Here is a 17,933-nt window from a genome sequence, read left to right as displayed (position 1 = left end):
GTGGAGACCCGTTATGAACATACACCCCGCAAAGTGTTTGCTGAGAAAAATGTGAAACATCTGTTACCTATAAAAACAAAGGGCAAATTGATCCTGCAGACAATTGAGCGATCACAAGAAAACGAGGAGACAGGTGAGTTGTCCTATTGGCCTCATACCTTCTGGGGGCCTCTGGGGCCATAGTGGTTAGCACATCAGTACGGGGCAATGACTCGGGAGCCTCTCACTGTGAGTTCAAGTCCAACTCATGCTGGCTTACTCTCCTGCCATACGGGAAGGCCTGCCAACAACAGGTGGATGTTTGTGGGTTTCTCCCGGGCTCCCCACCATAATGTTGGCAAACGTTCATACCTTCCGAAGTTCATGAAAATTTTCTGCTGGATACAAATACAAATTAACATTCAGCTAACAGACATTCAAAATTTTGTTCTGAAGATGATGTGACTGTTTTTGTGATCATGTGGACCTAAAATGAAATAGACTTTTCTTACTTAAGACCAAGGATGGTTAAAAAAAGTACTTGCTCACCAAACTGCATGTAATGTCAACATTACATGATATTAAATGTGTTTTGTGTCTAGCTGAAAGGTATTAGAACAATTTAATTTAATCCCAGACAAGAAAATGTGCCTTGCTTTTATTTAGGTGTTATACTGGTGCAGATTTTGTGTCAGTGTTATTTATGTGTTCTCATTTGTAACAGTCAAAGAAGTCACACCAATGGAGGTAGACACATCAGATCAGACACCTGCTGAACCACCTCCCCCTCTAAGTAACGAAGAACTCTCTATGCAAAGGAGGGAGAAACTGCTGGAGAGAAAGCAGACAATAGCTTGTCTGGCCAGTGCTGTCATGCAGAATCCAGAGGACAATGTTAGTACCATTACAGTCTTGAAAATCTGTATTGAAAAAAAAGTATTGAAATCTGCATGTCTTGTAGTTCAGTAACATGTAGGCCTAGATATATATTTGTTCAAACATAGGCATCAGCGATATGTATTCCCATTCATATTGAAGGAGGAGTAGCCTTGGTGTTTTATTCTGTTACCTACATGAACATGTAGCTGTTTTGATGTTTACAATTCTCTTGGACACATTAAACGACAAGAAATTGAAAGTGTGTTGTAAAATGGGGAATCGTAACTCCAAAAGGAATTAAAAAAAAAATAAGTGTCTTGAACCTGGATGAGTGAGACTTTAGTGGAGGAGCCTGCTCTAAAGTAACAATCAAACATATGTCTATTAAACAGACATGTGAAGAATGGAAATGTTTGTAATTATTAATTAAAATGGAAGTTAACTATGCAACCTACATGTATGTATCTACAGTAGGTCAGGTTTGACTGCATTATATAATTCCATGGTCAATTTCACAGTATACTTGTCATTAAAAGTTTGAAATCTCAAAGCGGTGATGGAAATTTATCTTATTTTTCCTTTAAGATATTATGTCTTCAAAAAGATGGTTTCTTTTATAGATGAAAAAGTTAAAAGAGTTACGCCTGATGCTACATGAGGAAGATTCAGATGTTTTCATTACTGTACGGAAGCTGGCAATGGTGTCCATGATGGAACTCTTCAAGGACATCATACCTGGCTACAGGATAAGACCTCACATGGATGTTAAACTCGTCAAGGTACAGTTGTTTGTCCAGGGTCAAAATGATAGCCCAAGCTAGTCAGAGGGATGACCTCAACACAATTTGATGTCATCCAGTCTACTTGTGGAAATGTATTATATTCTAATTATATCTTTGCTAAACAACTTGGAATTAGGTAAAATACAACAAACTATCATTTAAGTGTTGCTGGGAAATTATGAATATTTACAAAATATGTAAGATTATTTTTGTGAGGACATGGGCTCTGCAACTTGAGGTCATCATTTAAGTTTGAGCTCTCATGTGAGACTTATGCCTAGTCTATTAAAAGTTGGACAAGTCATATAGCAATAAACTCTTGCTACCTTATTAATTGTAAACCCAATGAAACCAAGGTATTTTATCCATTCTTCATAATAGATGTGATAAGATGTTCTGTAAGAAGATATATAATGGACACCACGTCAGCTCCAAATCTGAGACCTTAATATGCTGTCAGTTAAAACCTGTATCTCATGAAGTATGATAGTTTCAACTTTTGAGGTTCTCTTTCAACAAAGGCCACAACAGGAGATGATCTCCCTTGTCTACAGTTAGCTGAGTCTGACCGGTGTTAGGTCCTGCTGGCTGGTCTACAGTTAGCTGAGTGTGACCAGTGTTAGGTCCTGCTGGCTCCTCTACAGCTGAGTTTGACCAGTGTTAGGTCCTGCTGGCTGGTCTACAGTTAGCTGAGTGTGACCAGTGTTAGGTCCTGCTGGCTGGTCTACAGTTAGCTGAGTGTGACCAGTGTTAGGTCCTGCTGGCTGGTCTACAGTTAGCTGAGTGTGTGACCAGTGTTAGGACCTGCTTGCTGGTCTAAAGTTAGCTGAGTATGACCAGTGTTAGGTCCTGCTGGCTGGTCTACAGTTAGCTGAGTGTGACCAGTGTTAGGTCCTGCTGGCTGGTCTACAGTTAGCTGAGTGTGACCAGTGTTAGGTCCTGCTGGCTGGTCTACAGTTAGCTGAGTGTGACCAGTGTTAGGTCCTGCTGGCTGGTCTACATTTTAGCTGAGTGTGACCAGTGTTAGGTCCTGCTGGCTGGTCTACATTTTAGCTGAGTGTGACCAGCGTTTGGTCCTGCTGGCTGGTCTACAGTTAGCTGAGTGTGACCAGTGTTGGGTCCTGCTGGCTGGTCTACAGTTAGCTGAGTGTGACCAGTTTTAGGACCTGCTGGCTGGTCTACAGTTAGCTGAGTGTGTTACCAGTGTTAGGTCCTGCTGGCTCTTCTACAGTTAGCTGAGTGTGACCAGTGTTAGGTCCTGCTGGCTGGTCTACAGTTAGCTGAGTGTGTGACCAGTGTTAGGACCTGCTGGCTGGTCTACAGTTAGCTGAGTGTGACCAGTGTTAGGTCCTGCTGGCTGGTCTACAGTTAGCTGAGTGTGACCAGTGTTTGGTCCTGCTGGCTCTTCTACAGTTAGCTGAGTGTGACCAGTGTTAGGTCCTGCTGGCTGGTCTACAGTTAGCTGAGTGTGTGACCAGTGTTAGGACCTGCTGGCTGGTCCACAGTTAGCTGAGTGTGACCAGTGTTAGGTCCTGCTGGCTGGTCTACAGTTAGCTGAGTGTGACCAGTGTTAAGTCCTGCTGGCTCTTCTACAGTTAGCTGAGTGTGACCAGTGTTAGGTCCTGCTGGCTGGTCTACAGTTAGCTGAGTGTGACCAGTGTTAAGTCCTGCTGGCTGGTCTACAGTTAGCAGAGTGTGACCAGTGTTAGGTCCTGCTGGCTGGTCTACAGTTAGCTGAGTGTGACCAGTGTTAGGACCTACTGGCTGGTCTACAGTTAGCTGAGTGTGACCAGTGTTAGGACCTGCTGGCTCCTCTAACCTTAATAATGTATGGTCAGTGAGAGCATGTGTAGTGTTTGCATCTTCATGTATGAAAGCCTTTGTATTCAACTTTTTGGAGCAGCTGAAACAAGAGACGAGGAGTTTGCAGGACTATGAAACGTCTTTACTGAACAACTACAGGCTTTATCTGGAATATTTGGAATCGGTAGCTAAAGGTAAAAATTTGATGTTTTGGAGCACTTTGCATGGTAAATGCTGAATGTGCAATCCTCTTGGGTTTTTGTAGTACTTTATTTATTTATTTGATTGTTGTTTAACACTACTTGGGTTTCTGTATTGTGTGCAACTACACCCAGGGTGATGTTGGTCCATTTTAAAGAAAGTACACAATGGATTGAGCAGAATTTGCCAAATCTCTTTAACGTATATTTTTAACGAAATTCATGTGAGAATACAATTACATTAATTCCATTCTTAATTCTTATTATCTGAGTTTGAATTATCAGTTTGCAAATTCATGTGTAAAATATTTTCTGGGTAGTTGAGGAGTGAAGCTATCTGTCCATGCCCTCTTGCCTTCTATCCAGCAACTTACAGATCTTCAGCTAGGATTACTGAAGTGTATCAAAGAACATTGTATTCTGGTTGACGCAGGTGGGAAAGGTCAGGTGAAAGGTCGTCAGAAACACGGTCGGAAGAGAGAGAATGGGGCCAGTGTTGATATGACAGAGGACACATCCAAGGTGAGTCATTTTACAATTTATAAATATCTTCTTTCAAGGAAAGAAACACTCAATGCAACATCATTGCATTTATTCAAATTGGGTGATAAATCATAATAGACATTGAAATATTCAATAGGTTGATGCTGGTTTCACAGTCCTGTAACAAATTTGTAATGCTTTCAAACCAGAGATCATGATTGACCAGAGATCACCAGATTGATGGGATAAACTTATAAACTTTATATGTAATATCAGCCAAAATTTGGGCCATTAAAATTGCACAAAATCTTTGCAGTAGGCTGTTTATAGATGGATAGAAATTCATGTTATCTGTACTAGGTCAGTTTACAAATTTGGTAATCAAAAATATCTATTAGAGCTTGGGCTAATGTGTTGTTGCAGGCCATGTCAGAAATTGCTGTTCAGTGCTTGTGTCAGATGCTGGTTAACCATCCTCACTTCAACTACAGAAATAACATCATAGCTGTTCTTATCCCCCTGATGTGTAAGAAATCAGACCAGGTAAGAACATCATAGCTGTTCTTATCCCCCTGATGTGTAAGAAATCAGACCAGGTAATAATGTCACAGCTGTTCGTATTCCCCTGATCTGTAAGAAATCAGGCCAGGTAATAATGTCACAGCTGTTCGTATTCCCCTGATCTGTAAGAAATCAGACCAGGTAATAATGTCACAGCTGTTCGTATTCCCCTGATCTGTAAGAAATCAGACCAGGTAATAATGTCACAGCTGTTCGTATTCCCCTGATCTGTAAGAAATCAGGCCAGGTAATAATGTCAAAGCTGTCCTTATCCCCTGATCTGTAAGAAATCAGGCCAGGTAATAATGTCACAGCTGTTCGTATTCCCCTGATCTGTAAGAAATCAGACCAGGTAATAATGTCAAAGCTGTCCTTATCCCCTGATCTGTAAGAAATCAGACCAGGTAATAATGTCACAGCTGTTTGTATTCCCCTGATCTGTAAAAGATTTAACCATGTAGTTATATCATAACTCTTATAATTTCACTTATGTGTAAGTTGTCAGACCACATAATGAGATCATACTGTAGCTTTTTGAGTTGCTTTACATTGTGCCACTCATATGTGAAATATTTGTAATTCAAATCTGTTCTCTTCACGGAAGCTGCTTATGTAGACCTTATGCTTGTTCACTTTTCTTTAAGATTAAAGATGATAATTCAATCTTTATAGTATGTAAAGACCTTGGATTTTCTGCGTATGTTAGTTCTAGTATATCAGATGTATATCTTCAGCAATAACTATGTGTTTGTAACTATTGTGAACCAGACTATCTGTGACTACTGGCTTCCTCTTTGGCTGTATGTGGGAAGGTCTGTCAGCCACTTGCAGATGGTCGTGGATTTCCCACGGGCTCTCTCCTGCTTCCTCCCACCATGATGCGGCCTGCCGTTTTATTAGCGAAATATTCTTGAGTATAGCATAAAACACCGATCATTATATGATTATGTGTTAGGTCTCCTTTCTTGTTTGCCCAGATCTCTGATCCCATATGTGAAGCCGTGAAGACTGTGTTTAAAACAGACAAATCAGGAGAGTTGTCTTTAGAGGTAGACTATCAGCAAAGGGTTACTTTGCATTTTGATTGGTGCTGCATAAGCATTTGGCTTTAATGGCTAAGCACTTACAGATTGTTTGTACAGTGTAGTTAAATATGCTTCATCAGGGATTTTTGGCAAGAAACTGACCATCCCAAAACAAAGCAATTTTTTTTGGTATTATTTTATATTAACCCAAATAATGACCTTACACAAAATATCAGCCTCGTCTGTGCACATGTTCCTGTTCAAAATGGGTAATAAAAGTTCCAAAAAACTTTAGAATCATAAAACAGGCCATAAATAGTACAGGTATGAGTACTGAAAGGCATAATTTAAGCTTTTCTTGCTTTGCAAGTATAGATTTTTGCCAAAAATCTCTGCTATGGCCTGTGTGATGCTAAGCTGCTGTCAATAGACCCCACTTACACAGGAAGTATGCATAGGAAGTAAGCATGCATACAAGACATCATATATACATGTGAATGCTTAATGTGAAAAAAATGATCTGAGCGAAATACATGTACATGTAATTTTCACAGTATGGCCCTAAAGTTAAATTTTATCAGTACATGTAGTAACAACAGGTAGAACTGGTAATTATTTGCTTAAAATTGAATTTTTGAAAATAGTGTGGGAGGTGCATTACTTTTGGTCTTGATTTTCTTCATCTTTGCAGATTGTGCGATTAATTTCGAGACTTTTGAAAAACAGAGACAACAACGTTGATAGAAAGGTATGAAACTCTTTCCAGAAATTTCTTGTGGTGTAATGTACTGTTTGCAAATAAGTGAACGTAAACTTTTTTTCTTTATTTATTTGATTGTTGCTGTTCTAAAGAATGTTTCACTCATGACGTTGTGGGCCAGGTTTGTGTGTGTAACAAACTAGAGTGCCTGGACTGAAGTTGTTGTGGGCCAGGTTTGTGCGTGTAACAAACTGGATTGCCTGGACTGAAGTTATTGTGGGCCAGGTTTGTGTGTGTAACAAACTGGAGTGCATGGACTGAAGTTGTTGTGGGCCAGGTTTGTGCGTGTAACAAACTAGATTGCCTGGACTGAAGTTGTTGTGGGCCAGGTTTGTGTGTGTAACAAACTAGATTGCCTGGACTGAAGTTGTTGTAGGCCAGGTTTGTGTGTGTAACAGACTGGAGTGCCTGGACTGAAGTTATTGTGGGCCAGGTTTGTGTGTGTAACAAACTGGAGTGCCTGGACTGAAGTTGTTGTGGGCCAGGTTTGTGTGTGTAACAAACTGGAGTGCCTGGACTGAAGTTGTTGTGGGTCAGGTTTATGTGTGTAACAAACTGGAGTGCCTGGACTGAAGTTGTTGTGGGCCAGGTTTGTGTGTGTAACAAACTGGAGTGCCTGGACTGAAGTACTAGATTCCTGACTTTAACGTGCTGTTGATGATGCACATGGAGCAGGATTGAACATGCAATCTGATAGTCCCTGCGAGCCAGAGGTTTAACCCCCTGAGCCAAGGAGATCCCAATCAAAATGACATACCTTTGTAAGTATATTTGTCAGAGCCTTTCTGTTTGTCAGGTGTTGGATACATTCCTGTCACTGAGAATCAAAGAAGTGTTCAAAGGGGAAGATGATACACAGAAGAAGCTGATGAGAAAGGAAAAAATGTTAAAATGGTCCAGACGAGAAAGGAAGGTAGATGGTCATGTGTTACTGTGTCATGAAATGAAAGTTGCTAGAAATGTATGTCTAATCATGCATTAGAGTGGATAAAGGCGAGAGAGAAGGTTTGCCATGCAGTGTCCGCAGAAAAGATCACCTTACATATTGTAGGGAATGTTCTGGTGTCTGTATTTTGATGCATGTGAGCTGTTCCAGGTATCCTCCACCTTACCAAGACTGTAGATTTCCTCTTAGCTTTGCCAGGTATCCTCCACCTGACTAAGACTGCAGATTTTTTCTTAGGTCTGCCAGGTATCCTCCACCTAACCAAGACTGCAGATTTCTTCTTAGCTCTATCAGGTATCCTCCACCTGACCAAGACTGCAGATTTTTTCTTAGCTCTGCCAGGTGTCCTCCACCTTACCAAGACTGCAGATTTCTTCTTAACTCTGCCAGGTGTCCTCCACCTGACCAAGACTGCAGATTTCCTCTTAGCTTGGCCAGGTATCCTCCACCTGACTAAGACTGCGGATTTCTTCTTAGCTCTGCCAGATATCCTCCACCCAACCAAGACTGCAGATTTCTTCTAAGCCCTGTCCGGTATCTTCCACCTGGCAAAGTTTGGAGATTTCCTGTTAGTTCTGCAAGGTATCCCCTCCTCGTCAACGTTGCAGATTCCCTCTCGGCTTTGCTGGGTATCTTTTACTTATTAATCAAGACTACCATCATGTAAATATAATATTCCTGAGAAACAACCAATCATAATAATAAATTCAGTGGAGTTTCACTTTCAGAAATGGAAAAGACTATCTTTTTTTCACACATGTTTAATTCCTTAGAGACAAAAACAGATGGAAAAGCTGGAGAAGGAACTGTTAGAAACCAAAGCCACAGAGAATAAAAAGGCACAGTTAAAGCTGGTAAGTCAGGGATGACTTAATCAACATGGCCTTATCATATTAAGAGTATGATAATCTCCTGTCAAAAAGTATGAAATACCAAACAACACAAAAACAACCTTATACCATTTTTTGAAAATTGAAGAGAAGTAAGTTGTTTAAGCATTGATGTTTTCCAATCTTTATGGTATTTAGTCACATACTGGTACTAAAATGATTTCCTCCTTGCACATGGTACTGTATGGAAATGAGAGGCATGAACAGTCGTCAGTTCCATTCAAGGGTGAAAAGTTTCATATCAATCAAACACTTGAGAAACAGTTTTCAATTATTCGATTAAAAGTGCCTGTATGAACTGACAGATCCATGTTATGAGAAAAATTTGAGTCATCAGGAAGGAGAAAAAGTTAGACAAAGTCTTTCATTTTCAATACTTTTGAGTTCGAACTCTTTTGTTGCAAAAGGTAAAAAGAATCATTCTTTATCTTGTGACTTGTCAAAAAGTGATCACCATCTCACCATGTTCTGGATAAACAAATGACACCACTTACCTCCGGCATTCATCTTCTCCAAATAATTTTTTGTGAAACTTTTTTCAATTGACCATGTTACAGTACATGTAATCAAATATAGTTTCCTAACATTTCTGATAGGTCACATGGTACAGTAGGGTGTTTTTTACCTTCAGTGATAAAAGAGTGTGAACTCAAAACTCTGCTACTCATCAACTGAGGTATTGTTTCTGGTATAAAGTTCATAACACTTTCTTCGTTTTCTTCTCAGCATACAGAAGTCATCCAGGCAGTCTTCTTGACATACTTTAGAATATTGAAATCTGAGAAGAAACCTCCATTGCTCCCGTCAGTGTTAGAGGGACTTGCTAAGTGAGTTATTTACCCTCCCCTTTGGATTGTCTGGCTGAACCACCCTCCGTTATGTGCTCTTGTTTCATGTATATCTTTTTCTCTCAAATCTTTGGTAAGCACATTGTTCAGATGTTTTCATATAAAGTTATAATGAAAGTTTGAACATTTTTAAGATAATGGTCATGTCTACTCTTAGATGCAATTTTAATCTGTTTTGTGGATTTGATAAATATGTGCACAAATGCAAATTATTCATATTATTAATATTTTTTTTACAGGTTTTCACATCTGATAAATGTAGAATTCTTTGATGACCTCTTTGAAGTTCTTAATCAGCTGATAGACTCAGAGGTAGGTTAACATCCTGATGCAGTGGAATCTGATGTACATGGTTTCAGTGTGAAGGTGTAATAGCTGGGCTGGGAAGTTTGTGTATGAAACAAATTGCACTGGTTTCACTGATGTCCAAGCCTCGAGAAATTAAATCTATATTTTACTATCCCAGATGATTGCACTGTTTCAACAATAAAGTGTTGTGAAGTAATATTGTGGGCGATCAACTCATGAGACATGAGTCAATTTCCAAGAGTTAATTGTGTAACATGTTTATAGTGAATCTCCTTATTCTTCATAGATTCAAGTATTCAGAGCAACTCAATTCGGAGCAATTATTTGATACATGTCTTTCAGAGACTGAGTTATCGAGAGACACTTCACTGCGTACTGACAGCATTCACCATCCTGACTGGGCAGGGATCTGCTCTTAATATAGACCCCATTAGGTTCTACAAGCACCTGTACGGCGTATTACTCAAGGTTCATGCAGGTAAATCACATGGTAGGATAAGAAACAGTACCAGGTGTAGAACCTATTGGTTTCAATAAACACCTGTACAATGTGTTACTCAGGGTTCCTGCAGGTAAATGACATGATAGGATAATAAACAGTACCAAGTGTAGAACCTATTGGGTTTAATAAACACCTGTCCAATGTGTTACTCAAGGTTCATACAGGTAAATCACATGGTAGGATAAGAAACAGTATCAAGTATAGAACCTATTAGGTTTAATAAACACCTGTCCAATGTGTTACTCAAGGTTCATACAGGTAAATCACATGGTAGGATAAGAAACAGTACCAAGTGTAGAACCTATTAGGTTTAATAAACACCTGTCCAATGTGTTACTCAAGGTTCATACAGGTAAATCACATGGTAGGATAAGAAACAGTATCAAGTATAGAACCTATTAGGTTTAATAAACACCTGTCCAATGTGTTACTCAAGGTTCATACAGGTAAATCACATGGTAGGATAAGGAACAGTACCAGGTGTAGAACCTATTGGTTTCAATAAACACCTGTACAAGGTGTTACTCAGGGTTCCTGCAGGTAAATGACATGATAGGATAATAAACAGTACCAAGTGTAGAACCTATTGGGTTTAATAAACACCTGTCCAATGTGTTACTCAAGGTTCATGCAGGTAAATCACATGGTAGGATAAGAAACAGTACCAAGTGTAGAACCTATTAGTTTTAATAAACACCTGTACAATGTGTTACTCAGGGTTCCTGCAGGTAAATCACATGGTAGGATAAGAAACAGTACCAAGTGTAGAACCTGTTAGGTTCAATAAACACCTGTACAATGTGTTACTCAAGGTTCCTGCAGGTAAATCACATGGTAGAATAAGAAACAGTACCAAGTGTAGAACCTATTAGTTTTAATAAACACCTGTACATGGTGCTACTCGGAGTTCATGCAGGTAAATGACATGATAGGATAAGAAACAGTACCAAGTGTAGAACCTATTAGTTTTAATAAACACCTGTCCAATGTGATACTCAGGGTTCATGCAGGTAAATGACATGATAGGATAAGAAACAGTACCAAGTGTAGAACCTATTAGGTTTAATAAACACCTGTCCAATGTGATACTCAGGGTTCATGCAGGTAAATGACATGATAGGATAAGAAACAGTACCAAGTGTAGAACCTATTAGTTTTAATAAACACCTGTACAATGTGATACTCAGGGTTCATGCAGGTAAATGACATGATAGGATAAGAAACAGTACCAAGTGTAGAACCTATTAGTTTCAATAAACACCTGTACAATGTGTTACTCAGGGTTCATGCAGGTAAATCATATGATAGGACAGGAAACAATACCAGGTGTAGAACCTATTAGGTTCAATAAACATCAGCAAAGGACCAATCTGCATTTAATATAGACCACATGGGGTCCTAATGGGGTCCAGGAAAAAAATATATTCCACTTGCTGACTTGCTGACTGCTGATATGTTTTTCTTGTTGCAGGTAGCAGCATTGAGGATATTGCTCTTATACTCGACTGCTTAGATGTTGTTGTCAGCAGAAGGAAGAGACAGGTGAGTCTGTGCCTTAATGTGCATGAAAGGTAAAAACCAGAGTGAAAGGATTTCTTCAAGTCTAATATGGGTGTCAGTGTGAACATAGGTGATCACCATCATAAACTCTATGCAGTGTTTTTTTGTCATAAATCCCAGGGCAAAAATCAGAATAAAATGTCATGAAAGCACAGTTCTCATTTTGTAAGGTAACATTGCAAAGCATTAATTTCTGTACTTTGTATAAGTGTGCATATATAGTCTTGAATGGTTCTGTTTTCAGATATCAGAACACAGAATCTTGGCATACATCAAAAGGCTGTGTACATTATGTCTTCAGCTTCTACCTCACGGTTCCATTGCTACACTAGCCATGTGTAAAACATTGATACAGGTAAGGGAGTGGAGGTATGCTAGCCCTGATGAAGTTCTTGTAAATCTGAACCGTGTAAATTTGCAAAGCATAATTTAAAAATCATGTTATAAAGAGATCGCTGTAGTATATTATGTATTTTTTTTTGTAGATGTAAGTTATATCCACTCTAAAGAGAAAAACTGATTTTTCTACCTGTTCAACCATGTGTGTAACCACATTAGAAACATTCTGGGAGAACTATGGAGTGTAGAGAAATAATAAGTTTTATGAAGTTTGCACCATTAATGACACAAACAAATCAATTTTGGTGTGATTTTCATGATATTTGCAGGCATAATTTCCCCTGAAAAAGCGCTTTAGTGGGTGAAAAGTATGAAGATTTACAGTAGCCTTGAATACAAATGTATACTCAGGACAATAAACCCCAAATAAAAATTACAGGTGCTGTGTGTTTGTATCTTTTTCTGCATGCATAGACATATTCCAGGAGTGACTTGCTCTATGATAATGAGATGCAAGGAAGTGGTGTGTACCTGCCAGAACTGGATGACCCTGAACATTGCCACGCCCAAAACACCGCCCTCTGGGAGCTCAACATGTTAACGGTAATAGGAATGGTGATTTATTGATTGATTGATATTTGTGTACCAGTTAAACATGTTGACAATGTCATCAAAAGAAATGTTTTGCCAAGAAGTTTAATAGGTTTTCTTTTGTCACTACGCCAAGCAATTTACTTACTCAAAATTTAATTCAGTTTGTTGATCACTTTAAAGTGTTACAAGCTTTATTTCTGCCCTGAAGCAACCCATGATTGAGTTTCATGATGATGATTTGGTGAACACACCACATGACTCTCTCTTGTAGAAGCACTACCATCCCACAGTGAGGAAGTACAGCAGTCATGTTGTTCGCCAGGCACCTACCACAGGGGAAGGCCAGTTGACAGTGGAGCTAACCAGAAAGCAAGATATTAATACTCTTTTATTAATTTATTATATTACATGTATATAAAAGTTTAAACATGCTTGATGTAGCCTTTACTCAGTCCTAGATAGTGACAGGTATGAATTTGATAAAATATTATGTTATTTATAAAACTGGATTACATATTTAGCAGAAATGGGTTTTGATTGAGGAGTGACATGTATTAGTGTTGAAGCTTATGTTTGCTCTGCTTAAAGTAATTGATGTCTACAGTAGTAATTATTTGGGATATGGTAGTTTGTTTGGCACTAGGTCTCCCGTACAACTCTGGTCTTTGTTAGCTAATTCTCTTAAAGCGTTGTGGTACTTGTCATGACCAATTATCCCATGACGATTGAGGCTCCAGACTCAAATACAACTCCTGCTAGTTTTGCTACAGCTTTAATTTAATGATTATGCTTGGATGCCACTTTGACTATGTTTCAACCATGTTGTGAGGCTTTGAGGCTAAGAGGTTTGTCAGATATATTTCAGCCGTGTTGTGAGGCTTTGAGGCTAAGAGGTTTGTCAGATATATTTCAGCCATGTTGTGAAGCTAAGAGGTTTGTCAGATATATTTCAGCCATGTTGTGAGGCTTTTGAGGCTAAGGGGTTTGTCAGATATATTTCAAGCATGTTGTGAGGCTTTGAGGCTAAGGGTTTTTTCTTATATTTCAGCCATCTTGTGAGGCTAGAGGTTTGTCAGATATATTTCAGCCGTGTTGCGAGGCTTTGAGGCTAAGAGGTTTGTCAGATATTTCAGCCATGTTGTGAAGCTTTGAGGCTAAGAGGTTTGTCAGATATATTTCATCCATGTTGTGAGGCTTTGAGGTTTGTCAGATGTATTTCAGCCGCGTTGTGAGGCTTTGAGGCTAAGAGGTTTGTCAGATATATTTCAGCCGTGTTGTGAGGCTTTGAGGTTAAGAGGTTTGTCAGATATATTTCATCCATGTTGTGAGGCTTTGAGGCTAAGAGGTTTGTCAGATATATTTCATCCATGTTGTGAGGCTTTGAGGCTGAGAGGTTTGTCATATATCTGGTTATATTTCAGCCGTGTTGTGGGGATTAGGGTTTGAGGCTGAGAGGTTTGTCAGATACCTGGCTATATTTCAGCCGTGTTGTGGGGACTAGGGTTTGAGGCTGAGAGGTTTGTCATATATCTGGTTATATTTCAGCCGTGTTGTGGGGACTAGGGTTTGAGGCTAAGGGTTTGTCATATACCTGGCTATATTTCAGCCATGTTGTGGGGACTAGGGTTTGAGGCTGAGAGGTTTGTCATATATCTGGTTATATTTCAGCCGTGTTGTGGGGACTAGGGTTTGAGGCTGAGAGGTTTGTCATATATCTGGTTATATTTCAACCATGTTGTGGGGACTAGGGTTTGAGGCTGAGAGGTTTGTCATATATCTGGTTATATTTCAGCCGTGTTGTGGGGACTAAGGTTTGAGGCTAAGGGTTTGTCAGATACCTGGCTGTATTTCAGCCATGTTGTGGGGACTAGGGTTTGAGGCTGAGAGGTTTGTCATATATCTGGCTATATTTCAGCCATGTTGTGGGGACTAGGGTTTGAGGCTGAGAGGTTTGTCATATATCTGGCTATATTTCAGCCGTGTTGTGGGGACGAGGGTTTGAGGCTGAGAGGTTTGTCATATATCTGGTTATATTTCAGCCGTGTTGTGGGGACTAGGGTTTGAGGCTGAGAGGTTTGTCATATACCTGGCTATATTTCAGCCATGTTGTGGGGACTAGGGTTTGAGGCTGAGAGGTTTGTCATATATCTGGCAATATTTCAGCCGTGTTGTGGGGACTAGGGTTTGAGGCTGAGAGGTTTGTCATATACCTGGCTATATTTCAGCCATGTTGTGGGGACTAGGGTTTGAGGCTGAGAGGTTTGTCATATACCTGGCTATATTTCAGCCATGTTGTGGGGACTAGGGTTTGAGGCTGAGAGGTTTGTCATATATCTGGTTATATTTCAGCCGTGATGTGGGGACTAGGGTTTGAGGCTGAGAGGTTTGTCATATACCTGGCTATATTTCAGCCATGTTGTGGGGACTAGGGTTTGAGGCTGAGAGGTTTGTCATATACCTGGCTATATTTCAGCCGTGTTGTGGGGACTAGGGTTTGAGGCTGAGAGGTTTGTCATATACCTGGTTATATTTCAGCCGTGATGTGGGGACTAGGGTTTGAGGCTGAGAGGTTTGTCATATATCTGGTTATATTTCAGCCGTGTTGTGGGGACTAGGGTTTGAGGCTGAGAGGTTTGTCATATACCTGGCTATATTTCAGCCCTGTTGTGGGGACTAGGGTTTGAGGCTGAGAGGTTTGTCATATATCTGGTTATATTTCAGCCGTGTTGTGGGGACTAGGGTTTGAGGCTGAGAGGTTTGTCATATATCTGGTTATATTTCAGCCGTGATGTGGAGACTAGGGTTTGAGGCTAAGGGTTTGAGGCTAAGGGTTTGTCATATACCTGGCTATATTTCAGCCATGTTGTGGGGACTAGGGTTTGAGGCTGAGAAGTTTGTCATATATCTGGTTATATTTCATCCATGTTGTGGGGACTAGGGTTTGAGGCTGATAGGTTTGTCATATACCTGGCTATATTTCAGCCATGTTGTGGGGACTAGGGTTTGAGACTGAGAGGTTTGTCATATATCTGGTTATATTTCAGCCGTGTTGTGGGGACTAGGGTTTGCGGCTGAGAGGTTTGTCATATATCTGGCTATATTTCAGCCGTGTTGTGGGGACTAGGGTTTGAGGCTGAGAGGTTTGTCATATATCTGGTTATATTTCAGCCGTGTTGTGGGGACTAGGGTTTGAGGCTGAGAGGTTTGTCATATATCTGGCTATATTTCAGCCGTGTTGTGGGTCTAGGGTTTGAGGCTGAGAGGTTTGTCATATATCTGGTTATATTTCAGCCATGTTGTGGGGACTAGGGTTTGAGGCTGAGAGGTTTGTCATATATCTGGCTATATTTCAGCCATGTTGTGGGGACTAGGGTTTGAGACTGAGAGGTTTGTCATATATCTGGTTATATTTCAGCCATGTTGTGGGGACTAGGGTTTGCGGCTGAGAGGTTTGTCATATATCTGGCTATATTTCAGCCGTGTTGTGGGGACTAGGGTTTGAGGCTGAGAGGTTTGTCATATATCTGGTTATATTTCAGCCGTGTTGTGGGGACTAGGGTTTGAGGCTGAGAGGTTTGTCATATATCTGGTTATATTTCAGCCGTGTTGTGGGGATTAGGGTTTGAGGCTGAGAGGTTTGTCATATATCTGGTTATATTTCAGCCGTGTTGTGGGGACTAGGGTTTGAGGCTGAGAGGTTTGTCATATATCTGGTTATATTTCAGCCGTGTTGTGGGGACTAGGGTTTGAGGCTGAGAGGTTTGTCATATATCTGGTTATATTTCAGCCGTGTTGTGGGGACTAGGGTTTGAGGCTGAGAGGTTTGTCATATATCTGGTTATATTTCAGCCGTGTTGTGGGGACTAGGGTTTGAGGCTGAGAGGTTTGTCAGATACCTGGCTATATTTCAGCCGTGTTGTGGGGACTAGGGTTTGAGGCTGAGAGGTTTGTCATATATCTGGTTATATTTCAGCCGTGTTGTGGGGACTAGGGTTTGAGGCTGAGAGATTTGTCATATATCTGGTTATATTTCAGCCGTGATGTGGGGACTAGGGTTTGAGGCTGAGAGGTTTGTCATATACCTGGCTATATTTCAGCCGTGTTGTGGGGACTAGGGTTTGAGGCTAAGAGGTTTGTCAGATATATGGCTAAGTTGTACCCGTCACTCTGGGCACTGCGTTTTCATCCAACAGATCATTAAAACCATATAAGTGAACTGAAATTCTCTTGAGTATAGCATTAAACATCAAGCAAATTAATAAATAGACAGTTCATTCCTGTTCTACTTGAGATTATTTGTAACTGTGAATTGAAACAATGACGAAAATATCTTTCTTTCAGAACTCACAGGGAACTTCTCAAAGAGTTTAATTTAGGACCAGTGGAAGTGGCTACCAGTTTGCCGGAAAAAGTGAAACAAAGCAAAAAAGCGGTAAAATAAAAGTATTTAGAAAGGTTTTGCGAGTTTACTTTTGTAGCAGTAAGCTACAGCAGTAGAGATGTCATTCTATGGTGGATTGAGTTAGATACCAGCTTTCTTCTGTCAGGTTAGCCAGACATATAAAAGTTGTCTAGGTCATTTTTGGTAGTTTTGTTTATAAAAAAGAAAAGAAAGATTTATTGAAAATGTGAAGCAATAAAACTGTCATTCAGGATGAATTTGACCACTACATGTGCATCGCAGTTTACAATACTGGCTGTCTCTGTAGTGACATATTTACTGTCATGGGTACATTAATATCATCTGCAGGTTTTCTCACCTACTTGCCGTGAAATTTAAGCTATCAAGTTAAAAAGTTCTCCTGTTCATTGTTATACTGTCAAAATATCATCTGTTCTATAATATTCCATTACAGATATGAGAGAAGTCAAGAAGTAGAAATTTTATTAGAATAAGCAGTGATTTTGTCAGTCTTTTGCTGCTTTTCTCAAGGTGAAGTTAAAAGGTTGGCAACAGGAGGACCTAGGCATGATGATGGAGTCTGTGCTAACTACAACCCCAGATAGTCTGAACACAGGGAACACCTGATGCAGTTAGGACATGCAAGAGGTTAAGATACCAGCGCAGAAGCAGAACTGTGTGCAAGAGACTTCACTGACTTTGTCACATGCACAGATTGGACAGCACAGTTACGTCCCTTTGTGATATGAAATCACAGCTTTAGCGGGAGAATGGCGTAAATCTGACAATCCTTGAAAGGGTACTGTAATGGACATTATCAGTCGTATGTTAATCACCGAGAGAATTTATTTTTACATGTAATTAACTCAATGGCATGTAGATAAATAATTCAGACTTTTCATAAATGTGTGCTTATTTTGGGATTCCTTCGATCATGCTGATTACAGATTGTATTTTTCAAAGATGAAATAAATGGGGTGTCACTGCACACATGGACAACAGATGGTGTCTTACCATACCATTTTAACTAGGTAAACATGTACTATTTGTAAATAAATCTGATTTTAATTA

At 39.9% G+C, this 17,933-nt stretch overlaps 1 protein-coding gene across 2 annotated transcripts; it reads left to right on the top strand.

Moving 5' to 3' along the window:
• LOC135468407 (nucleolar complex protein 3 homolog) lies at window positions 1–17,933 on the top strand. Of its 2 annotated transcripts, XM_064746651.1 has the most exons (19): window positions 1–133; window positions 704–873; window positions 1,479–1,637; window positions 3,544–3,637; window positions 4,077–4,165; window positions 4,550–4,669; window positions 5,665–5,736; window positions 6,404–6,460; window positions 7,269–7,385; window positions 8,192–8,272; window positions 9,035–9,135; window positions 9,396–9,468; window positions 9,808–9,943; window positions 11,439–11,509; window positions 11,772–11,882; window positions 12,341–12,469; window positions 12,732–12,829; window positions 16,802–16,892; window positions 17,394–17,933. In XM_064746651.1, the coding sequence occupies exons 2-19, from the start codon at window positions 721–723 to the stop codon at window positions 17,487–17,489; spliced, it is 1,848 nt and encodes a 615-aa protein (XP_064602721.1). In that variant the 5' UTR covers window positions 1–133; window positions 704–720; the 3' UTR covers window positions 17,490–17,933. The 2 variants fall into 2 exon arrangements, with proteins under 2 accessions (XP_064602721.1, XP_064602722.1); XM_064746652.1 differs by lacking the exon at window positions 5,665–5,736.

This window comes from Liolophura sinensis, chromosome 6 (assembly GCF_032854445.1).
Source record: "Liolophura sinensis isolate JHLJ2023 chromosome 6, CUHK_Ljap_v2, whole genome shotgun sequence".
NCBI lineage: Eukaryota > Metazoa > Mollusca > Polyplacophora > Chitonida > Chitonidae > Liolophura > Liolophura sinensis.
The sequence above is the reverse complement of the archived record's forward strand: the minus strand, read 5'-3'. Positions and strand labels throughout refer to the sequence as shown.

What these genes read in the sequence shown, in the direction of transcription:
- LOC135468407 (XM_064746651.1), top strand. Translation starts at nt 721, where the DNA reads ATGGAGGTAGACACATCAGATCAGACACCTGCTGAACCACCTCCCCCT. An exon ending in TGCAGAATCCAGAGGACAAT is followed by an intron (nt 874 to 1,478) that starts GTTAGTACCATT and finishes TTTCTTTTATAG; the next exon opens with ATGAAAAAGTTAAAAGAGTT. An exon ending in ACAACAACGTTGATAGAAAG is followed by an intron (nt 6,461 to 7,268) that starts GTATGAAACTCT and finishes TCTGTTTGTCAG; the next exon opens with GTGTTGGATACATTCCTGTC.